A 26,488-nucleotide genomic window follows, 5' to 3' on the forward strand; every position below is an offset into this window, starting at 1 on the left:
GAACCATAACACATGTGCATCTGTAATTAGGCTCTCTAGCTGAGAATCTTCCAACAAACAAAAGAAAGGATGGCAAAGCATAACAAACGGAGAAACGGAGTGCTTTCTGTGAGCAAGAAGAAGCATCAATAGCAGAGGGTGTGCTTAGTTAATGCCTCTCCATTAGATAAAAGGGTCAACTACAACATGTCCCACTCTTCCTTTCACCTCTGAGACTCCATGCAGCTAAAAGGATGACGGCGCCTCTGAATTCATCCACACTCAGATGCAAAGGAGAACAAAAAGCTGAGATGCTTGCCAACCAGCGCAACAGTATCACAGACAATTAAATGAAAGGAAAGAGAGTCAGAAAAATGTCAGGCATGTTTACATTAACATATCTAAACAGGAGATGTTACCTAATGAGCATGAGTCAAGCAGTCATGTAATGCTACTTATGGGCAATTTTTATGTCTTTTTTAAAATCAAAGCCCTGTATCATTAAATGTGAGATGATTTGCCCAATAAAAAAAAGCAAAATGTGATAGACAACATTAGTCACTTATAATACGTGCAAATGTCCTCTACACAACTGCGCCTCTGTAGTGTATGGCATTTTAGCTCATAAACCTACATCTAACACACTAACCACCCGCAGTCCAACTTAACTAGCCTCTATTTATACTGCCATTGTCATTCTTCTCAGCGCAAACATGCCTCAGTCAGTGCCATTTGCCAAGTCCAATTACTGTTGCACTATTACCACCCATGCTAAGCAGCCGGTAAACAGACATTTATTGAAAAGAGGTATTTGTGCATATTTTCTGTTGATCACGGCAGCAGTAATTCATCAAAATGATGATCAAATAATGGAGATAAACATCATGATGGGACATATATCCATGCACGGTGTAGTTGAGCACATTTTAATGATGCTATTTAGATCCTCCACAACCTGGTACTTAGAAGCAACCTGTATGATGGAGAACTGTGCTACACAGATAGCACTAAGCACTCATTTTTAGGCTTTTTGCACTATTATCTATCCTTTAGTGAATCGTGTGCCAAAACAACGCAGACAGCGCATGCAAATAAACAACATACCAACATAATCCCGATTTAGTGATTTCCCCCCTGTGTAAAGTATCACACATTGTCTGAGTTTAGTTCCTGGTCTGTTTGAAACAATCAAGCAGATCAATCCATTATTGCTCAATCCATAACAGTTTGGCAAAAAACAAAAACAAACAAACAAAACCTAGGAACAAATAAGATCAAGCATATAAAACTTTCTTATATGAGAGAGAGGGAGAAACAGAGAAAGATGCCAAAGTTAGATTAAGTGCTAGTTAACTCTGCAGTTGTATAGAGCACAGTGAACCTGCTGATGCATGAATGGCAGCGTTCCAAGGGCCTTGTACCTGTCCTTTTTTTCTTACAGGATAACAGAAAATGGCCCTGCTCCAAGAAATAACAGCCCTAATTTGAGGAAACCACAGCATCATGGTATTATTTGATCATTCCACTGATCTTAAATCAAATATTAGAGGCTAAGATAATAATGACCTCAGTATAAAAGTGTTGAATCCAGACAATTGCATAACGTCAGGCCGAGTGAGCATATAAAGTGGAGGACTAAGGCAAGACTTTGTTCTAATGATTAAAAGAGGCACCTCATTTAGCCATACTTACCCTTTAAGCTGCTTCATAGGTTCAGCCAAGCTATTTACATCATAATATGTATATTTTTAACAGCAAGTAAACAAATGTGGGCTATTCATGCCTTTTGTCTCATGCAAACATTATTTGACTCTCTGGAGGTAGTGGCTCAGAGCAGAATGGTGTCCGACTTAATGAACATCATGAACAATGTCTCCCACCCTCTCCAAGGCATGTTTGCTGAAATGAAGAGTGCATTCAGCAACAGAGTGATCCTTCCACGGTGTAACAGAGGGTGCCACTGAAGGTCATTCCTGCCTACTGCCATAAGACTCCATGATTTTTTCGCTGTGTGCATGAAACATTGACTTGTTTTGACTCCTCTGCCTACAACTGTTTGTCTCAACAAGTGCTTTACATTTGCTCTGTTTACAACATTTAGTACCCACCAGTTCATGTGTATGATGTATTTTTGTATATGTTGCACTGCAGTCTATATACTGTATGTACAGTATCTATCCACCTATCTATCTACCCACCCACCCATCTATCTAATCTTTATAACCACTCACTGATCTTTCTAACCTAATGTACATACCTGTCTATGTAACCTATCTACCCACTTAACCATTTATCTAACCTATCTACCCACCCACCCACCGACTTAAGATACCTACAGTATATATTTATCTATCCACCCACCTATCTACCCTATCTTTCTACCCACTCACCCACCAAATTGTATCTGACCTCTCTATCTGCTCAGCCACCTCTCTTACCTATCTATCTACCCAATCACCTATCAGTTTATCTAACATATCTAACCACTCACCCACCACCTATCTATACTATTTATCTACTCACTCACCCACCAGTTTATCTAACCTATCTATCTACCCACCCACCAGTTTATCTAACCTATCTAACTACCCACCACCTATCTATACTATCTATCTACTCACTCACCCACTCACTGATCTGTCTAACCTACAGTACATATCTATCTACCTACCACTGAACTATCAACCAATTGACCTATCCACTGATGTATTTAATTTAATCCATCAATTCATGATCAATTCATCCAGCCACCCAATTTGTCTTGTTCCCTTCTAAGTATCGTTTAACTTGAATTGAGGAGGCGCATATAAGATTATTGGCATTTTTTGTAATTGCTTCTAATATGAGGCTCACATTTAAAAGGGATGAGTTCAGAAATGTGCAAGAGTATGTTCTGAAAACAGATTAAAATAATCAAATGACATACCTTCCTGCACTGCTTGGAAAGGGTTGTTTCCATCTACAAACTCCACAGACACAGTGATCTTCTCTGTCTCCAGGATATCGTTGTTGAGGTTGAGATCAGCCACCGCCATGCGAAACACCTCATCATCCTTTTTGGCAGACTCATCAAAAATTGCCCCTAAAACAAGAGGATTTGAGGAGATTTATCATGCCTTTGACAACAGAACACAGAAATAGAAACTTGAAATGAATTTAAGCAGAATCCTAATTGCTCTGTAGCACTTTTATCCAATTCCTGACCAAAATAAACTCTCATGTGAGAGAAGCTCTCGATTTTATTTTGTTATTTTTATTTTTTTAGAGTACATGTATCTTGTGTTGTTAACTAATAAACACATCTAAGATGATGATGTAATGCAAACAATATAGGATATAGGAAACAAAAAAAGGATATATATATATATATAATACTTATCTAAATGTTTTAGAAGCAACAAATGATTAATGACTATGTACATACTGAAAAATTAAAAAAAGCCTAGCACAGCACAAACATCATCACTATAAACAACATAAAATGAGTTCCAGACAGCAGCGATGTGCCAAAAATCAATGTTTTATTATTCTGACTAGCTTCATTCAGCACCTTACTTTATTAATTCAATAAATTAATCCTAGATGAGGTAAAAGAATATACCAACTTTTAGGTAAAGGGTTATTTGTAGACTGACAATTATATATAAATATATAAATAAACACGCAATGATCTGTACATATGTGCACGTCAGGTACCTAAAAGCTTAGGCAAAGTGTAAATGTTTCTCTAAGCAATTTCATCTACACTGGTTGGTCTCTACAGATCCAGCTGCAGCGGAAAAATGTATTTTGGGGCCTAAAATTGAATCTTGTATATCTATGTACAAGGAAATTGAATCTTGTCGACCTGTATACATGAGAGCTACGTCAAAAAATTGTCAACCCTCAGTGGGACGTGGGAAGTAGGTTGAAGCAGAGTATTTTCAAAGTACGTGGGGACAAATTGGTGCTCTTTCAATAAGTGCCACACAGGAGATAGTCAATGTGGCCATATCACATTAGAGTATATGGTCAGCTGTGAACAGGCCAAGTCAAGACACTACCTGCAGGGCCCTGTGAAAACCGTCAGGCCTTTAACAAAAAAAACAAATCACAGAAAAAACACTCACTTTGTCTCCAATCCTCTGCAAAACATCATAATGGATATTTTATCTGAGGTCAGAATAGAGTTGCCATAGAAACAAACTTAAGATGGAAGCTTCTAAAGCCACATATTTCATTCGTAGTAATGGGGAATGCTGTGGATGTGAACTAAAACCATCTGTAATTCAGAATTCAATTAGGGAATCTCCTGTAACTGCAAAAACTACTTTCTTAATGAATATTTTTGTCTTGTTTTCCAGTAATAATAACATCTTTAAAATTAGATTTATTTCTACGGAAGTTCTAAGCGGCCATGCATTATTTATTTTTTTTCCTTCTTGTTTTCTTGTTATAACGACTTATTTTCTGTGGCCGCTTAGAACTTCCGTATATTTCACAAGAAAAATGGCATATTATGCAAATATTTTTCTTAAAGTATTTTTTCTTTAAAAAAAATAGTGAGTTTTATGCTGAAAACAAAAACAAAATGCAATTCAAAATGTTTGGATGAAGGCTGAAAACAAGCCTTCAATATCTTACATATTTGTTTCTCAAGTTAACTTCCCTTTTTGTAAGGATATTCAAATGTTTTGCTGGGAAAAAAAGACAAATATACTCATTAAGAAAATTATTTTTGTTCAGAACTTGCATGTTAATAACAACAACCTTCTTGTTGTTTCATTAAAAAAAAAAAAAAAACAGAAAAGACAGACAGCTCAGGATGCTTGAAAAAACAGTAAAAAAAAAAAATGTTGAATGGACACAGATGCTTGTTCAAATTGCAGCAAAGACTTCCTCAAGCACTTAGGTAGCGTGATTGAGAACAAAAGGTAATTCCACAATAAAGTGCTCAAGAGCCTGTAGCAAGTCCACATAAGCAACTCTGGCTAGATTAATATCCTGCAGCCACTCTCAAGAGGAATAAAGCAACAGGAATCAAATTCTTGCCTGTCTTAATCAGTCCTACTCACTATCCCGTGGGGCTTCTCTTCTTCAGACGAGTGAGAGAGTGTAAGTCTGCGCAAGTATGAGAGGGTAGTTGCGAATTCTGATTTACAAGCCGCTGGATTGCGGCTCTAAACAGGCAGAGAGGCTGCAGCTCTTGGGCAATTGAGTTGTGAGGCAAAAGACAACTTCATCAAAGAGCAAAGAAATAGCACTCTTTCTGGTTCATGCAGACACATCAAGGGCAACTGGTTCATAGAAGTCATAGAGTTCTGTGTCACTATATAACAACATCTGGTCACAATAACATGGGTGGTCCTAGCCAGGAGGTCCAACTTTAATTAGCCATGTCCCAAGAGATGAGACCTTTGAGAGAATCTGATAAACCCTAAATCGAAATGGGAAGCAGCATTAAGAAATGACAGCTAATCAAGGAGCTATCCAAATTAGAAATATAAGAACATAAACTGATTAGCCTACAATAAGCAATTTGCTGTCCCTGATGCAACTTCTTGCCACCAGAGCAACTTATATATACAGTTAACTACTAGTAACCAGTTTTGGTTTGACAGCATTAGTTTACTGTAACCTGCAAATAGCAGTTTCTTGTATCTGGTGTGTTACAATTTGCTTATTTTGGCTAATTGATGCACATTTTTTATTACCTTTGCCACTACAGGTAAATAACTAAAGGAATAACAAAGTGCAGTAAACGGTAAAACTATTTGTGTTACATTTCAGTGTTTATGAAAATGATGCCATGTAAAATCAGGTTTGCCGGGTGTATGTGGAAATGAGTCAATTTACAAGTTAAAAGTAGTGTAAAAGTAGAGTAACAGTGTAAAAAAATCCCCTAGTAAAAGTGGTATGGACATGCCACAAATCAAGTAATAGTAATGTATTGTTAAACACATAGGACAATCAAAATGCAAAAATATTTAAGAATCAACTGTTGTTATAAAAAAGGTTATGAACATGGAACAATGCAACAATAATTCTGTCACACTGATGGCAATAACTGATCTTCTCAAACAATGTCAAATTTATTGGAGGAAGAGCTTGGATAACTGGCCTTAAGCGGCTATTGCAATGTGTTCTTTCTCAGCGAACTGCCATAACCTGAAGAAAATAAAAGATGACGTCTTCCCTCCTACATTTCAGTAAGAGCAGACAGAGGCTCTATATTGGTGCACACTGTCAAGTCTGTCACTGCTAGACAGTTTGAGAGGACCACAGCTGGGTGAAAAGTCTCTGCAGTTCACCCTGTCTTGCAAACCCTAGTAAGTAGGGTGGCAGTGTAATGGAGCTAAGACACATGTTGCATTTGCAAACAAATTGCTATTTGGAAACTCTCTTTGGTGAGTCTTGGGAGGACTGTAATACCTGGAGAGAGGTATCCGTTAGCATTCATCTCAAAGGCACAGCTCAAATAGCCTGGAAGCTTGCAATTTGAACTTTTTGTCATGGACACTTTATTAGTGACAATCCTGAGCTGTGATGTCAAAGGCAGCAGATTGGGGGGAGAAATACACTACAGGCCAAAGGTTCTGAATAATTAAGTTGTTTTAATGTTTTTAAAAGAAGTTTCTTTTGCTTACCAAAGTTGCATTAATTGGATTAAAAATACTATAAAAAACAATAATATTATGACTACTAGTTTTCTTTTTTAAATATTTTAAAATGTATTTTATTTCAGCAGCCATTTCTCCAGTCTTCTTCAGAAATCTTTATAATATACTGATTTGTGCTTAATTATTATCATTATTTTTGGTACGCAGTTATTAGTAATGCTTATTATTATCAATCTTGATCATGGTTATTGCTAATAATATGTTTGTGGAAATTGCAATTCTTTTTCTCAGGATTCTCTGATGAACTGAAAAATTAAAAGAACAGCATTTATTTGAAATATTTTGTAACATTATGAATGTCTTTACTGTTATTTTTGATCAATTTAAAGCATCCTTGCTGAATAAAAGCATTAATTAATTTTTTTCCCAAAACTTACCCCCAACTTTTGAATGGGTTTAAACGCAATAAGAAATGTTTGTTTTTTGATCACCAAATCATCATTACAATTATTTCTGAAGGATCATGTGACACTGAAGTCTGACGTAACGGCAGCTGAAAATTCAGCTTTAGCCTAAAAAAATATACATTTATAAATATATTAAAATACAAAACAGTTATTTTAAATTTGAATAACATTTCACAATATTCCAAACTCAGTAGTGTAAATCCATTTCAAAATACTAAAACTTCCACAATAACAAAATCGAGATATTTTTGTATGGCCATCAATAATCATAAATCTGAACTAGACCATACTAACCAGCCAAAGCTTGACCTCTTAGGTCAATCAGATCATTACTCTTCAGTACAGCAGTTAGGATAAAGTAAACAAGGATAAAGCACTCGCAACACCAATCCCCCATTGTGGTCCTTGGTGATGATGAAGACAACTCAGCCATTGGCACGGCCTGATGATGATGATGCATTCAGTTGCGATGACATGAGGATTCCACATCTTAGGCGCAGATTTACGGCCACCGGGGCGCACTCTAAAAAGGACGGCTGGTTTGCGGTGACACCTCTGAGACAAGGCGGATTAATGAGGTTTGCAGACCACTGAGTGCAGTAATGGCCTGATATAATATGTGATATAAAAACAGCAACACCAAGCACAGTTTATCATACTGGCAGTGGCCCGCCACGCACTGTCAGCCATTAATAACTCTCAATTTTTGCTTTGCAGTCGTGCGGACCTCTTGTCATCTGCCAGCATGCAAACAAACGGTGCTGTTCTGGCTTTTGTTTGAGGATGTATGGTGGTCAACCCTCAAGCCTGTGTCTGCATTTATTGGGCCATGGGTGAAATTTAATTAGACTGTCATGAACGACTGGCAACCTGCTGTGGTTATTTGCAGTTATTTTTAACAAAGCCCATCATCACCATATTAAAATAATGATGACAGCCCTGCTGGAAATACCTGCATAAATATGTTGGGATGCTGATTCCCACCATGGGATGCCAGTGTGCAGGTGTCCCGACCACGCTGCATAACTAGCTTAACCAAAGAGACTGTGTTAAGGCATAAAGTATATTTATTCTAAGTGAGAAAATGATTTACAGTGGGGCAAATAAGTATTTGATACACTGCCGATTTTTCAAGTTTTCCCACTTACAAAGAATGGAGAGATCTGTAATTTTCATCGTAGGTACACCTCAACTGTGAGAGACAGAATAAAAAAAAACTCAATACGGTGCAGTCGTCCTGTCCCCTTTGCAGAAAAGCACCCCCAAAGCATGATGTTTCCACCCCCATGCTTCACGGTTGGGATGGTGTTCTTGGGATTATACTCATTCTTCTTCTTCCTCCAAACACGTCGAGTGGAGTTTATACCAAAAACTTCTATTTTGGTCTCATCGGACCCCATGACCTTCTCCCATGCCTCCTCTGGATCATCCAGATGGTCTTTGGCAAACTTCAGACGGGCCTGGACATGTGCTGGCTTGAGCAGGGGGACCTTGCCCACGCTGCAGGATTTTAATCCATGACGGTGTAGTGTGTTACTAATGGTAACCGTTGAGACTGTGGTCCCAGCTCTCTTCAGGTCATTGACCAGGTCCTCCCGTGTAGTTCTAGGCTGATCCCTCACCTTTCTCAGGATCATTGATACTCCACGAGGCGAGATCTTGCATGGAGCCCCAGTCCGAGGGAGATTGACAGTCATCTTGAATTTCTTCCATTTTCTAATAATTGCGCCAACAATTGTTGCCTTCTCACCAAGCTGTTTGCCTGTTTTCCTGTAGCCCATCCCAGCCTTGTGCAGGTCTACAATTTTGTCCCTGGTGTCCTTAGACAGCTCTTTGGTCTTGCCCATAGTGGAGAGGTTGGAGTCTGATTGATTGAGTGTGTGGACCGGTGTCTTTTATACAGGTAACAAGTTCAAATAGGTGCAATTAATACAGGTAATGAGTGGAGGATAGGAGGGCTTCTTAAAGACAAACTAACAGGTCTGTGAGAGCTAGAATTCTTGCTGGTTGGTAGGTGATCAAATACTTATTTCATGCAATAAAATGGAAATTAATTATTTAAAAATCATACAATGTGATTTTCTGGATTTTTTTTTGATTCTGTCTCTCACAGTTGAGGTGTACCTACGATGAAAATTACAGATCTCTCCATTCTTTGTAAGTGGGAAAACTTGAAAAATCAGCAGTGTATCGAATACTTATTTGCCCCACTGTATATCCAGTAAACACAGACTGTTCTGTCCTTGTTTTCTTAATTTGTCATGTAGTTTTAACACCTCAGAAAAACGTTTGTTTACACAATGAACATAACAACTGCATTTGAAATATGTGCCTTTGCTGAAGAAGAAAAAAGCCTGGATCAGATTCGAGCATGACAATGGCTTGACAGTTCTTCAGTGTGAGAAGCTCACTGGTCTTTGCCAAGTTGAGTGATGAAGTTCCTTTGAGGCAAATCGGTCCACTCTGAGGCCATATTTGTAACACCCCTGGCCCTGGGCCACATGAGCTCCTACCAACTTGAATGGGGAAAGACTGAAATCTCTGTTGCTTGTCGAAATTGTGCTTCAATAATATATTTCAAATCATGAATAAAATCTGACAATGGTATAACATAATATACAGTACAGCATTGTGCTTCTTAAACGCAAATCATGACAAGGTAATCCAACGCATGGGTAATTCAACACACAGGTAGCATTAACGTAGACATTGACGAGGCCGGACAGACTAGAACAGAATATACCAGAACTTAAGTACACAGACCAAACAAGGATAATTGAGTACACACACCTGAACAGAATGACACAATTAACACAATGAAAGGTAACCGTGCAAGAGGCAAACAAAGTCCAAACTGAATTGCATTGTGGCACATTTATGATGTATAAAATTTAAAAAAAAATTTTTACTTGTTCTAACTTGAAAACATAATAAAATGTTTTAATAACTCTTATAAATCTTAATATCTTATCTTGTCGTGTAAATGTATCTTGTTTCAAAGAATTTTAAATATTTTAACTGGAAAATTAGACAATTAAAAACTTTTTTTTTTGTGTAATGCAAGCATTAGAGCAAACAGTTGGCTCTTTCAAGCTGCCATTTTGAGCATTACAATTGGTAGATCTGGCTCATCTCCCACATTGACCATTTAAAAAGTTCAAAAAGTGTTTTCTTTTATGTATTCATTAATGACAATAAGGAAGTTTGCTGGTGTAAACTAATCCCAGCCTTGACAACAATGGTATAAATTTAACTTCTTAAGCTGCAACTGAGCTAAAACCTGTATTGTCAGGCAAACCAGTTTTCACATACATCTAAAGTAAAGAAACTATATCAAAATGCCAATGAACTCTTTAAACAAAGCCAGGACTTTCATTCCTACAACATAATACTGACCCTTACAATCAGTGAAAATCATCTTGTGGCATATGAAAGTCTAAATCAAGAAGTAAAACAGTTTTCATGCAAAAGAAGTCACTGTGGGTTAATCAATTATGTAACGGAAATACAAATGAAACTATAGTCACTGGTAATTTGTGTTTGTGAGATTCTCATAATACAGCTGTTACAAGACAATGAGCCGTGATTGAGTCACAAGTGGTTAAGACTGTTATCTATTCAGCTTTACACCAGGGAACATTTTCATTTAGGTGACTGTATGACGGCCATATTAAAGGACTTTGGCAGAAAAAAAAAACATCAGCAAAAGCTTTCCCTATTGACGGCTTGACATGACCTGTGTGTGCAATGAGACACCTGCTGCGCACCTGCTTATCCTTTTTGAGAGCGATTTGAAAAATATTCACAAAGACGGCATTTCTTCAGCGAAAGACACTACATGCTTCCCTCCCTCAGGCTCCGACGCACTTTCATTATTACAATGTAAATTAATTTCCCTTCATCATTAATGCATTGAGCTGCCAGCTTCCCCTGCCCCTCAAAAGCAATTTCCATCCAGCATTGCTGTCCTTCACCTTTTCCTTTTGCACACATCTTTGCTTCTGACATTTAATCAAACCTAGCTTAAATGGGGCTGCTGAGTCCTCAGACATATGTGCACGTGAAGACATGACTCCAGTTAGAGAAGGACCCTTTGACATCGTTAAGAGAGTGACAGTCCAACAAGTCAGGCTGTCCACCAGACGGAAAGGCGCGGAAGAAATGAGAGGAGAAGCCAGGGAAAGTGGGGCAGGTCAAGAGTTATTTTCACCTCTGCCTACAGCTCCTCGATTGTTGCTCTGGCTCCCCGCTGCGTCCTCGACGTCTGTGTTTGCCGCGAATGGAGAAGCTGAGCTCACATAAAAAAGTCCCAAGGGGCTGGAAAGTTCCTGCACCTGATTCAGGGAAGCGAGTTCACAGCTCTGAGGTCCAACACCAAAGAGTATCTGTAGGTCAAAGACTTAACCGACCAGTGATTTTACAAGCCTTCCCTAAGGAAACTGGTTTCTGACAAGCTTCAAGGCACCATAATGCATGCTTAATGATCTACAACAAATTCAAGAGAGTTTTAGACATAACCAGCCAAATATTTAATGACTATAATGTCTATTTCTCAGCTGAAATGGAGTCAAGTTGAAAAAATTTTACATTTAAATTTAATTTATTTAACTACTCCATCAAGCGCAGTGCCGTTATGGGTTTCACATATTTAGAGTAGCTTTTGCTATTTTACAATGGAAATTGATATTGAGCCTTGTTGGGACGCTGAATCCCCATTAATTAATTAATATTTTCCCATTAGTCCAAAATGTCAATTTTCAGCATTCATCAGAGCTGCAGTGTGACAAGGCTGAATCCAGTTATACATCGATGCTTTTTTGTCTGGCTTAAATGGAGGCATGCTTTATTAACACATGCATATCTACAGCGTTGTTGCCATAAAGGATTTTAAAGTGCTGTTTGTCGGTTACATTCAAGGGTGCATTAAATATAACATGAGCCTTCATACACAGTCATAACAGTCTATAAAAATGCAAAGTTTGAATATTTTTTCCATTCCAGTCTTTTTTATGGACAGTTGAAATTGACATACATGTATGGAACAATACAGATGACTCAGCCAGATTGAGTCATATTGCACCTTCTGCCAATTTTTGGAAGGATTTTCTTGGGCATGTTAAGGGTTGCGCTAAATATGACTACTGGGGTCAGAGCCATCATGCCCTCGTCGGCAGCACTCTGACATGTTTTTGTGCTTCAGGTGACCCAAGTTTGAACCTCCTTTGCAATCCCATCCCCCTCTCTCTTTCCCACATGGCATCCTGTCTACTATAGTCTATGTTAGTAAATTCAAAACACTCAAAAATATTAATCTATTGGGGATGACACACAGTCTAAGAATTGAAGAAAATACAATTTGAACATTTGTTACTGTACCAATATTTTTTTCTTTTTCTTTTTTGAAACTAACTCAACTTCAGATACAGATATAAAGCCAGTGTATTATATCATTGCATTAAATTGGAAAAATATTTACAACATTATAAAATATTTTCTATTTCAAATAAAAGGTGCTCTTTTTAACTTTTTATCAATGGAAGAATCCTGTGGAAAGGGGGGGGGGGGGGTGTAGCACAACTGTTTTCAACCTTGATTATAGTAAGAAATGATAAGATAATAATGAGCCCCAAATCAGCATGTTAGAATCATTTCTGAAGGATCATGTGACACTGAAGACTTTTTTTTTTTTTTATAAATAATGGAGGTTTGGGGGGGGAAAAAATGGTAGTATCCACCTTAAATTTCACATTAGAACAACCGTGGCCATTTGTAAATTGAATGTGTCTTGCTTCCGGTGTCATTCGCTTCAAGTTATTAGCTGTACAAAACTGCTCGTTTTGCTGCTTGAAACTGCAAAATGTTTTTTTACCATATTATTTTAATGTATTGTCTTAATTATAAACACACTGGTTCGTAGCGCATACAGTTTTACTGTTTACTGCACTTTGAAATTATTCTCGTTATTTCCCTATAGCGGCTAATGAAAAGGAAGTCTCGCATATTCACAGAAAACAGCTTACTTTTGCACCCTCTTTTGCCCCACGCACCACTGAACTCTGACCCTCTGATGGACTCTCCCACTCCCCCCCTCCCAAATACACACACACACTGTCACTTGAATCAGTCTGAAATAAGCTCTTTTTGCACTACAAATCATTTTTTTGCACTACATCACTATATCTGCACTGTTGTTTACTTTACTGGTTTGCACTCTATCTTCCATATGCCTTGTGCTTTATATATATATTTTTACATTTTACCTTATTTGTATATTTGTATAGTTGTATTTTGTATTTTGTATAGTTGTATTTTGTATTTTGTATTTAATCTGTATTTATGTTATCTGTATGCACCCAAGGGTCTGAGAGTAACACAATTTCAATTCTCTGTGTGTATGTGCTGTACATGTGGAAGAATTGACAATAAAGCAGACTTGACTTGACTTGACTTGACTTACTTTCCCATTAAAAATTATATAGTAATAATAGTATCAATACCAAAGATACTTATTATATATTCAAGTACAGATATTTAGGCAGTATATAATCATGTATATGTCCATGTAGGGAGATATACACTACTAATCAGATGCCATTTTCATTTTTGCACGCCATGACTGTGGGATGTCACAGGCAGCAAAGGATACACTGCAAAAAAAAAAGATTTTCTCACTTACTATTTTTGTTTGGTTTTTCAGTAGAAATATAGAAACATTCCTAAATCACGATAAATTTACTTGTAAAGCAAAATGACTTTATAGTTAAAACAAGATCTGCCAGTGGGTTAAGAAAAATGAACTTAATTCAAAGGGAAAACAACATTATTTTTCTTACTCTGCTGGTACATAATATTTCATGTTTTAAGTATAAACTCACTTAATTTTGATACATTTTTACATCTGAAGTAAATGTGCCTTAATATGTTTAGATTTTTATACTGGAAAACAAGACAAAAACACTAAGTGAGAAACTCATTTTTGCGTGTGGTTTGCTGCTTTCAAACATAAGCCAGATAAAAACATTTTAGTAGACAGACTATGACGCATTTGGATGCGCCTTGTTGACTTCCTACTTTTAAGAAGGCAGTGTTTTTCAACATTCAGCCAGTGTGTGAAAATGCACAGGTGGTCTCAGTAATGAGGTAGAAATGTTGCTATTTAACTGTGGCTCTAACTACTGACATTCTCCAGTGAATCCCAACATGATCCCTGATTCCTGTCACTGAAGAGGCCAATCTATTAAGATACATAAGGTGCACGTGGGTGAAAAGTGAATGTTTCTACTGCAGGTCTGTGTGAAGATCAACAAGAATTACAGGTTAGAAGACTCTGACATCCTCTCTAAACCTAGACAACCCTCTCAGTGATTCTCAGACGGAGCTGCTAAGCTCAAGCTTTCAATACACAAGTGCGTTTAGATTGTTGTGACATTTTCAAGCAGATAGACACACTCTGAAACTTAGGCAGATAATGATAAACAAGTATCGTGACACTTTAAGTAGGTGTCTGTGCTCAGTTAGGCATTTTTAACCGTTCTTAAGGCTATTTTGAATAAGTCAGCATCACAGCCTGGCAATATTCCCTTATTTATAATGCAAATCCATTTCGGCTGAGAGGTAAATTATCTGGAAGCATTCACCTGCTTGACACTGATGTAATTCGGTGAAAAATTCTGCATGAGAAAACAGCCTTGCTCCACTCAGTCTGGGGTGTCAGAGAATGGAGGACGAGGACGAGGAGGAAGCGGAGAGAGAAATGGGATAGATTAATTTAAAAGCAGGTTGGTCAGCTCCTGACAAGCTTGGCTGGAGATATGCAAGATCTAACACAATGCGCCCAGGCTCATCATCCATCATCACTGAGCACATCAGGCATGAGCAGGAATGAAGAAGGGAATGGGATCAAACTAAAAAGGTCCACCGACAGTATCCTCCCACCCAATATGGGATTCTCTCGCTCTCTTTCCCCCCGACCACATACCTCAGAGCTCAAGACCCAGTTTACTTCCTTCTCTATTATAGAGGGACCATTTACAGCGTGAAAGCTTTTCAATGGAGCGAAGTATTCAAAAGCCGTTTGACCTTCCCCTGGTGACCTGCGTGAGAGTATGTGTGTTAAGACGCTACTTGTAAGCATTGCCACGCTTGTCTGCTGCTTCATTTAAAACACAGGGAGTCAGCACAAACGTAACAAACCAGCATCTCTTGTTTTATTCATCACTGCAGTAGAAGTGGGTGGCCTGGAGGACAAGAGAGTGGGGGAGCAGAAGAGATGAAAAAAGCAAGTTCTCCCAGCCAGCAGGCTCTACGCAAGCCTCAAGTGCTGCCACAGTCTAACAGCTTTGCAGCTCCACATTTAATATTCAGAGCAATCCGCTGGAATTGAGGACAAATGTATAGTGGACAAACAAGGGGGAGGTGTAAAACAACATTTTGGAGAAAAAAAACGATTTCTTGCACCTATAATTAAAAACTGCACACTGCAAAAAAAAGTCATTTAATAATTATTATTTTGTTTAGTGTTCCAGGAAAGAATAGTAAGAATATTTAAACATATTTAAAACAAGACACATTTTCTTTGGAAGCAAAATAACTCAACACACAGCCATTAATGTCTAAACCGCTGGCCACCATTATTTTCCAGCACTGCCTTAACCCTCTTGGGCATGGAGTTCACCAGAGCTTCACAGGTTGCCACTGGAGTCCTCTTCCACTCCTCCATGACGACATCACGGAGCTGGTGGATGTTAGAGAGACTGTAATATTCATTTTGCTAAGAGAGGAAGATAAATTTACTTCATATATACACTAGTGTTCAAAGATTTGTGGTCGGTAAGATTTAAAAATATATTTTTGAGTGATTTATGTCATTTATGCTCACCAAGGCTGCATTTATTTGATAAAATATATACAGTAATGCAGCAATATTTTGAAATATATTTACAATTTAATATAGCTGTTTTCTATTTAGCCTAAATATATTTTAAAATGTAATTTATTCCTGTGATAGTGATGCTGAATTTTCAGCATCATTACTCCGGTCTTCAGTGTCACATGATCCTTCAAAAATCATTCTAATATGCTGATTTGGTGCTTAAGAAATATTTCATATTAGTATCAATATTGAACTACTAATATCTGTGAAAACCTGATATTCTTTTTTCAGGATTCTTTGATGAATGGAAAGTTCAAAGAAATATTATTTATTTGACATAGAAATTATCTGCAACATTATTAATGCCTTTCTTGTTGAATAAAAAATAAAATAAAATAAAAGGGAGATTGGAAATATTTGGAATAAAAATTTATTTTTTTTATTAAATGTATTAAACACCCTTCAGAAGAAGAACACACTGAGGAAGCTTACTCTCATAGAAGAGCACTTAATTTGGCAATTTGTTTAACAGAAAGCTAAATCAGATCAAATGCCCTTGGTCACATGTAAAGTGAGAATGATTTTGTGTAACTCAACTGAGGGTGTGCTCTTGGTCTTCTCAGTTTTTCTCAACAAAACATCACTGAAAAAAAACCCCAGCATATTTCACAAGCAATCATCATGTATTAACGGTCAAATTGCATCTGAAATTATAATCTGAAACATTAATCACTTGTTCGTCCACAGCTTTTTCATAAATTAGCTATTTTGTGACCTATATCAGCTAAATTATGACATAAATGAGGTAAGCGGGATTGGGAGGGGGTTCGGGGCTCAGGGGGTGTCAAATTCTGAAAGACTCAAGACTCAAGAATTTTGTTCCTGCAGTTTAGTCAGAGAATTTAGCCCAAAACACAATTAAATCATAGCTACACAATTAATATTGGGAAATTGACTAGTTCTACCTGTTATCCATTTTTATCAAGAATACAAAGTATACAATTTTCTCAATGCAAGCATTTAAAAAGTATGCAATGAATTTGCTACTTCCACTGGATAAGGATCTTCAGCCAAACATGCTTGCACCAAATTACAGAGAGAAATTAATTCATTGCCTTTTTATGATAAACAAAGTAAAAAAAATCTAACATTTAATTAAAGGACTAAATATAGATGCAAAATTTTTGTTCAGCCTAATGTCTATTGTATAGGGTCAGCATAGTCTTGTCCTTTTCTCCATCTGTTTATAGGTCAGTTTACATACTTTTCCTTCGCAGCCAGCAACAATTCTTTATAAACACAAAGGCAAAATTCAAATCGCACTGAACATATAACGTCCTGTTAACAACAAACGCAAACATTCAGGTGAGGTTGCTTTAGCAGCCATCCAAGAGCTGGAAAAAGCATTGAAAGTGACGGAGTGCTTAACATAACAAAAGTCAAGCATTTGCATAAGCACACAGTGCTTCTGTACGGAGCTATTTCTGTGTAAACAAGGAACAAAAACATCACTGTGATGAGAAATGACATTGTCAGCTCGAAGAAAAAAGATGAATCCCTGCCAATGCAACATTAGTTTTGAGTGAGCCATGCTGAAATAATACTTCTTGGACTGATATGCTGAGATCAAAGAATTGACATAAAGTTTGGAAACTTCTGGACTCCATTTTGATGTGGAAAATGTTGCAACTTAATTTTATTTTTTTACGGAGGTGTATGACCAAACAAGTCTGAGAACCACTGCACTACTGTATAAGCATAAAATGTGACAAATATTGCATACTTGCAATACTTTACAGGTATTGTACACAACATATTGCATAACTCATATAGATCTTACACTACTAAAATACAAAAACTTTGTGTACTGATTGTGGGGGAAAATCTGCAGAATTGATTTAGTTATGGCAAAATGATCAATGGAACAGAGAGTACTACACTCTATGGTTTCACAAAATAGTATTAAATTATTCAAATGTTTTTAGCATAAGTGTCAATTTAACATGTTAATTTATTTAGTATCATGATTTTAAATAACATAACAGTCAAGCGTGTCTCTTGACCTGTATCTAAATTACAAATTAAAGAATTTTCCTACTATCAGAGCGATTTAATGTTCTTTATCTTACATAAGAATATTAATCACTCATGTAATTAATTTGATTAAAAGTTTTAATTGACTGTCAGCCAATTGTCAATTTCAATAACCTTTGAAAAATGACTTTTTATTTACATATTTTTTAATGTAACCCTAGTAATAAGCATATCTGTGGTTACAGACTCCTTGCTGCTGTACTTAGTTACATTCTTTCAGTCCAGAAAATGCTCCACTTGTTAATAATCCAACTAACAAATCAGTGTAAATAACAACTTTAATAGCTTTACATCTCACACTTGTTCATTATTTAATCCAGTCACAAGTTCACCTTTCTGCTGCTTTTTTTTTATTATTTTTTTTTATTGGTTGGTACATGTGTCAACAGATGATGCTGTGAAAATCTCTTGTGTGTGCACTGAATGCCTTCCGAGCAAAATTTGTGCAAACATATGCATGCTGGTTATCTCTTTGAAGAATATGTAATCCTTGAATGATTAAAATACCGTCATGAGCTTCAATAACAAAGACGTTAATGGGGGAGAGGCTTTTGTAAGAGGAGGGATAAGCATGCTCTCATCTTGAGCACTGATGTATCCATAAAGTGTGTTGTACTATTGTACTGTTTTCCCCGAGCTGTCAGGAAACCTGAATCTTGGCTTGTCTGAGAGGTCCCAGTCTTCCAACACTATTACAAAATAAAAATAAAAAAGCCATCTGTTTCAACCGTTTGTTTGTTTGTTTGTTTGTTGTTGTTCTTTGGCACAAACATCATCTAATGAGAAATTAGTTAATTAATTTATCTATGGAATAGCATGAGACAAAAAAAAACTTTTATGAACAAAAGAATGTCGATGTCAATTCAAAGAATTAAAAACAAAACATGGTTAGCAGGTTGCACATCCCAATAAAAATACTGATGGATCAGTGTTAGAAAAGAATTGCCAACTATAACTATACATATTATAATTAGGGTAACAACATCCAACTTGAACTGATTTACATGAACAACAATCAAATATTAGGTAACTTACATGTTCCACTATAAAAATAACTAAAATGGCATGACTTTAATCCTTTTTCAATCTACTACAAGACAACCGAACAAATCAATTCACTAGAATGAATAAACGTTTTAACACTACAAAAAGTGAAGAGCACTGTATAGAATGAAATTTACAAACAATACGACTTCTCAGAGCTATGTATAAGAAAGAGAGACATTTAGGACAAACCAATTCTCTAGAATGAGCCAGACATCCCAGCACTACAGGACAGGGACGTGTAGGACAAACTGATTTACAGAATAATTCACTTTTTAATCACTACTTAGGAGAAAGAAGAGGGCTGTATAGAATAAACCGATTCACTAAAATAAATCAGACTTTTCAACATTACATATGAGGAGGACTGTACATATGTGCATATGAGGAACCGGCGAACATTTAAACAAAAATCTTTAATAGATAAACACAAAACGAAAGTAAAAGCGGCAGCCCCTCACAGACGACTGCCGCATAAAACATAATAAAACAAAAACATAAATAGTCCAGGCCTGGTCCTCTCCGTCCTTCACTATCGTCGCTCCTCCTTTTATCTTTCCGGAGCTCCTCCGTGGGACTCGAGACCAGTGAGTGGTGCAGGTGTCGCTCATTATCATTTACTACACCGGCCTCACTCCAATCCCACGGCTCTCGGCCCCGCCCCACTCGTCACAGTTGGTTTGGTTTCCTCACTCTTTTTTTGGATTTAACAAGATTTGCAAAAGTGCCCATAAAGAGAAAAATTACAGCACACAAAACACACACCTTGCAGTTTGAGCTTCAGGTGTCAGACCCTGTGAACGTACACAAAAAGCTTAAAGCTCTGACTTTGCCCAAAGAACCTGAGGCTGCTTTTCCTAAAGTGAGCTATCAGGGCAGAGTTCATCCTTCCACGGAAATGCCTGAAAGCCACATGCCAGAAGTGTTCAATAATGTACACACTGTGGGTTGTAGCACCATATTTTAGTCTTTACCACTCTCTATTTCCGACTCCACAAAATGTCAGTCAGGCCGCTCGCAGAAGGGGTTATTTCTTGATGCGCAACTATGAATAAATAAATATAAATCTAATATTCAAATCGCAGAGCTCCCACCCACCTTTAAACACCCTTTTCTGACTTTCAATAACAAGTTGACGCGTTTTGCAGCGAGCACATATCTGTGATACATCTGCGATATATGGGAAATGTCATGTCGCTCGGAAAAAAAGAGTAAGTCAGAATGTTTTGCGCTCCTCTGAAAGCAGAACCCACCAGAGCTGGTTTGTTCTCAGCTCAGGTGGGAGTGAATTGCCAAACCTCCGAATAAAAGCTCTATGTGCCATTGACAGGCATGATAGAATACTGCTGAGTATCTCACCTCTAAATGGTGTTGGCTCACGCCTTTTATCCGACACTGTTAGCATGGTGAGATTTACACATACGGTGCAGCACTCCTTAAAGATTCTCTATTAAACAGATGGAGTCAGACTGCCCTTGGTCTCTCAGCCTTCCTCTCTGAGGTCTCCCAACTTGCTTTAATCATATCCAGCTCGAGATCAAATGGTGCACATGGATCGCAACAACTAAGTCTCGCTGTAAAGCGCTGGCAGAGCGTCAGGACCAGACATGATCTTCATTAGAGTAACTAATACTCGTAAATGATTCCTATATCCCTCCCTGGCACTGAATGTATTTGCACTGCATTGTAAAGAGCAACCATGTTCACTGTATTGCATAAGCCTGGCAAACTGCACATATTTAGCATGTGTAATGTCAGATTCAGAAAACGCTGATGCTTCTGCCAGTAATCCAGGGAATTGCACATTCTTTGGCCTGCAGCAGACAATTGAGAGTGAGAAACATGTGGAAGAATCTCGCAACTTAATATTCTGCACAAGAAATGCGCTCTACATCACGGCCACAGAGGGATTTTACAAATCAAGCCCACTTTCCTGCATTCCAAACAGTGCTAAGGATCTGTTAAAGCATCTATCAACGTAATATGAGGTTAATGAGGTTCCTGTATAACAAAGACATTATAAATATCTGCCTCATCATTCAAAGCAAGCCAGCGTGTAGAGCTGCATTCCACATATCCATATCCACACTAGCGACTTTAAATTTGGTTGTGCCAAATGCCCAGGGGACCCCCTCCTAAAGCCTGTGGAGAAATTAGTAAGATTCTGCAATGTTAAAATGTAATGACATAAAGAAGGCGATTCATTTCATCCCATCATGCTATAGTGGACTGTGACCCAGTTTTGGAAATTTAAATAGGGATTTGATATGAAGGGGCATATTAATTGGAACAGATGCCTTCTCAATTATTAACATCTCGCACAGTACGCTTGTATGAGCTACATCTACCCGTTGTACGTCTCTATGCTCTATGCTCAAGACAGGGACTTAATCAAGGTCCAAGCAGATCACATCCTATTAAATGGTAATGTAAGCAGAGGGATGTTTTCCATTGAACTTTCTATTGACGGTCCCTCTGGCTGCAGACGATCAAGAGAAGCCTACAGCAATGCAATATTAAATAACCATCACTACAGGGAGAAGCAGAGAACAGTTACAACACAGGGAACTCATCATATAAGCTAAAAAGGGAGTTATCGGACTACACAATGCCATAGAATTCTCTAGACTACCAGAACACTAAAGTTACAGTGAGATATATACCAGAGATATTTTTTTAACAAAAATGAAGTAAACAGCAAGTAACAGCAAAATAAATAATTAATTAACCAGTAATTAACCATTAACCACAAACAAACAAATAAATGGGGTGTAGCATTTGGACCAATCAGACACACAACTTTTTGTTATAAACCAACTAAATTAAAATACATAGTTAATAAATGGAGACAAATCTATTTCAGTTTTACGTTTTGATACATGGCGTATATTTTTACAACTTGTCTGCATTAAACAATAGCAACAAGACTTTGCTGAGGTATTTAATGCTGTTAAACATTTCAAATGATACCAGTTTGTGCATTAGATTCTGTAGTCATGAAAAATTAAAACAGAAATTAAATTAACTGATAATTTATAAACTGAAAAGAGAACTCAGAAAAATATAACTAATCTAAAAATAAAAAAAGACTGAGTAATAAATTAAAACTCAGCTAAATTAAAAAGACAAGAAATGGACATAAAAAATCGAAACTATGAACCCTCATTTAAATCATGAATTAAAAAAGAGAAAGAAAGAAAGAAAGAAAGAAAGAAAGAAAACATTTAGAAGGTAATGGAGATGATATATCAAATGGAAAATCATCTGATCTGCTTTGATGAAATACATATAAAAAAATCGACATAAACTGCTTATGTCTTGGGTCATCAAGACAGCTTCTCAGTACATTTTGTACAACCCAATGGTACTGCAATGTTGTGACACTGTCACCATTATCACAGTGGAGGGCAGGCATTTGATGGGTGAATGCCTATAAAATGCAGCTTCCCTATTACTCCTGACAACACATTACATCCTATATCACTGCTGGGATCATTCACATGGCCATTTAGAAGGTAATGGAGATGATATATCAAATGGAAAATCATCTGATCTGCTTTGATGAAATACATATAAAAAAAATCGACATAAACTGCTTATGTCTTGGGTCATCAAGACAGCTTCTCAGTACATTTTGTACAACCCAATGGTACTGCAATGTTGTGACACTGTCACCATTATCACAGTGGAGGGCAGGCATTTGATGGGTGAATGCCTATAAAATGCAGCTTCCCTATTACTCCTGACAACACATTACATCCTATATCACTGCTGGGATCATTCACATGGCCTGAGCGGGTAACTGCTGTCTTTATGTCTCCATTGACCCTGGAAGTTTAACACACAGACAACTGTATAGAAAACACTGCAAAGTTTGCAACCTTACAGGTAGACTAGAGCCAAAATACATCATTATCAGAAAACAAAAACTTTGCCCATCAGCCAAATACCAGACGTGCTCCTGATAGCAATGCAAAACAACATATGGATATGTCCACAAAATCTAAACCCAACACAATGCTTCCCCTTGACCTCTGAGCCCAAGCCCGCTAATTCTTCCCCAAATCAAACTGCTCGACCCCTTCCACTCCCACTGTTTCTCTGTAATTCACAAGCTCTCGCATTTGGACGGAATAGCATTGGCATGTTGTCTGTATATCAGAGCCCTACTCCAGGGCTGAGTGGCAGGGTGGTAAATTTTCTTTATGTTGTCATTACTTACGGAGAAGAGCTTCTCGTATCAGCCACACCAGCTGCATTTGAGTTACTGCTGTAGATCAAACTCCATGACTTCTTCTAGGGGCTGAAATAGCCAGCATAATAACATGTTAAAGCAAGGGGAGACCGCTCAACAAAGAGTACTCCACCTAGATGCTATTACTTATTGTCTCTTGAGTCTGGATGTCCTTGAGACAGAGAGTTTATCACCTAGCCTTGGGTAGATCCTCGTAAAAACATATGGCAGAACACATTAAAGTGTCACGAAAAATGTACCTAAAGTTGTCTGTCTCTAAAGAGGGTCACTAGCAAATCAACAAACACCCAGAAGTGCTTTTTGTTTGTAACAACCAAGACCAAGACTTTGTAGCTAGTTCTTAAAGTGACTTTCTTTCTTCTTCTTCTACAATTTTTTAACTTCTATACAAAGAAAGTTAATGGTTCTTCAAAACATCTCCTTTTGCATTCGACAGCAGAAAGTTATACAGGTTTGGAACATTAAGAAGGTGAGTAAATGATGACAGAATTTATATTTTTAGGGGAACTATCCCTTTAAGAACTAGGAATTCAGGTAAGGTACCTTTGAACATTGGAAAGGCTGTACATTTTTTAATAATGTGACAAAATGCCTGGCGTGAATTCCCCCTCCAAACACTCAACCTTCCTTCTAGCACCTTTCGTCCACGTCTGATTTCCCACTGTGTGCTCTCTTCATTCTTCCCTCTTACTCCTTCCATTTCCTCTCCTTGTTCTTACAATGAGGACTCTTATCATTTGCAGTGTGGCTCCCACTGAGAGTATGAAGGTCAGGTAGATATAAACGTCTCACATTTCCCCACACAACCCTGCAGGAATCAGGTGGGTGTTTCTTCCCCCTGAAGGGGTTATTCTAGGTACGGTCAGACTATACAAAATGAGCCAAATATGAAATCATATCAAATTTTAAAATGTGGAGTAGGTTAATAGATATTTTTGGGTCTGAAAAATAACACATATTTTGTGAGTGCATGAGTACATGATTTGAGAAGTGTTGATTAGACTGCATTCAAGTAATGAATGCATTTAATGGTTGAAATGGAATATCAAGATGGAGTAGATGCCCTACACATATACAGTAAGTATACAAAACAAAAATAATCTGTGTAAATTAATCATCTGAGATTTAAAGTCAGCTGTGAAACAAATACATTTACTGGGAATTAGTGCATCAATGGCAAGTTGTGACATTTTAAGTTGTGACAGTGAATACTTCACAGATACTTCAAGATATTTGAAAGGCAATTTTGTAATGAGCAACCAAAGTTGCTGCCTAGGAAAAAAACAAAATGTTGTTCAATAGTGGGGCATGTTGTCACATTATATGGGTTAAATAGATACACCAGTTCACTTAAAAATGAAAATGTTCCAGTTTTTTTGTCATCATTTACTCACCTTCCTGTCATTCCAAACCTGTATGATTTACGTTCTTCTTCAGAACACAAAAGAAGATATTTTGAAGAATGCTGGTAACCAACCAACACTGAGACATTTCTCAAAATACCTTCTTTGTGTTTCACAGAAGTAAGTCAAGCCACTTCACTTAAAAATTAAAACATTTTTAACATTCTTATTTTGAAGACAGTTCAATCGTTCAGTTAACATTTATTTAGTTAATCTGCAGAAAAAACATAATTCAAAGTTGTCACATGATTAATCAGCCAAACCAAACACGTAGTACGCTTAACAGCACCACCAAAGGGTACATCTGTGCCTTTTAAGAGAACAGAATGCTGCTTAAAGCAGAACGTGATTATACTGTGATCACATCTCATTTCATGTAAACCACATTCCCAAGAAAAGGTCAGAGATGCAGTCTCTAATATCTGTTTTGATCTGCTGCATTCTTTGATTCATAGAGAAGAGGAGATTTTGCGAGTAATCCACGATCAAAAGGGATCTGAGCGATTGGTATTACTGGGTAATACAAATATAAGGTAGGATTTAGTCTGTGTATTTGTGTGTTTTCTTACTGCGCAGACTCTCTCTGTGACAATCCATGAAAAGCAAAGTTTGAGTATAATAGAGATATTTCACAAATATCAGCGGTTTGCAGAGATCCGATCTCTCCTGATATCGCTGCTTAATCTTCCCCTATCTGGACGTTTGTCAATACAAAACCGTTAGACAGCAAGCACAAGCTGCTTTTCAATTATGCAACAACCACTGGAGCTTCAGGACCTGTGATACAAGGAGCTAATCCTTAAAACTCTTTAGCCACTTGACCATCATTTGTTCCTTCTGAAAGGCAAAGGCCTGTACGATTGGTCTGTGATCAAAAATTCACCACCCGTTTACTCGAAAAATCTCTTGTCATGCATTATGTAAGACAGTGAGATTTCCATGCCTGGAGCCTCTCACCATGTCGCCAAGGCTGAGAAGAGAGCATCTGCTGCTGGGAAACTGCTGGCTACAGCCGCTGGAAAAACTCTTCGCCCCAGTGCTCCTCATTAACCTTCAACAGCTCTTATACACTCTGAGGAGCGAGATCAGACGAACACTGAGGAAATCTCCCAAAACTGACTGATTGGGTGTTTGAAGCTGTAGCGTCTGGAACACTCCAACACACAATATATATTTTGTTAGCTAGATTTCACAAATACTTTGTAACACCCCAGGACGCTGAACAAGACCCTGGTTTCATGGTAACCCGATACATTTACAACCTTGTGGAATGCGAGCCGGCTCTCATTCTGCTTTCTCCAGAAACAAAGGGACACAAATGCACAGGAGAAATGGACTTTTCTACTAATTAATTCATAGGAAAACCTTCTTTGAATGAACACCCATTTTCTTCAGGCCAGTGTGTATATTATTGCTGTGTTGTATTTAATCTGTTGTATTATAGACTATTTTTATTCATGCTTACGATAAACCACCTTTTCACTATATGTAATCTTACCTTGTTTAGTATCTATGAATTTGCCTTCGTATGATCGAAACAAGCGTGTATATTATAAGCTGATATAACAGTATTGGTCATAGACCAAGGTCTTAATAAATCATGAGCATCAGAAGTCAAGACGTTCGTGATAAATAAATAAGCATTTTCGACATTTCGAGCAGGACATGCAGTGTTCGAACTAAACCGTGGACTTTGGGGGAGCCCACTTTATTTATTTTTTTATAACGGGGGGGGGGGGGGGTTTGAGTTAACGTACTAAACATGAGTGGAATTT

The 26,488-nt window shown here is 37.5% G+C and overlaps 1 protein-coding gene across 2 annotated transcripts in view; it reads right to left on the minus strand.

Annotated features, from left to right (window-relative positions):
• grid2 (glutamate receptor, ionotropic, delta 2) overlaps nt 1-26,488 on the minus strand; it is a 418,885-nt gene that overhangs the window by 367,487 nt on the left and 24,910 nt on the right. For both annotated transcript variants that reach the window (XR_001610173.1, XM_016284580.1), the window contains exon 2: nt 2,906-3,061. Coding sequence is in view for 1 of the 2 variants with exons in the window: in XM_016284580.1 (XP_016140066.1) it covers nt 2,906-3,061 (156 nt within the window). In the remaining variant the exon portion in view is untranslated. The remainder of the gene's footprint in view (nt 1-2,905; nt 3,062-26,488) is intronic.

Source organism: Sinocyclocheilus grahami, unplaced genomic scaffold (assembly GCF_001515645.1).
Source record: "Sinocyclocheilus grahami isolate Dianchi unplaced genomic scaffold, SAMN03320097.WGS_v1.1 scaffold185.1, whole genome shotgun sequence".
Classification (NCBI taxonomy): Eukaryota; Metazoa; Chordata; class Actinopteri; order Cypriniformes; family Cyprinidae; genus Sinocyclocheilus; species Sinocyclocheilus grahami.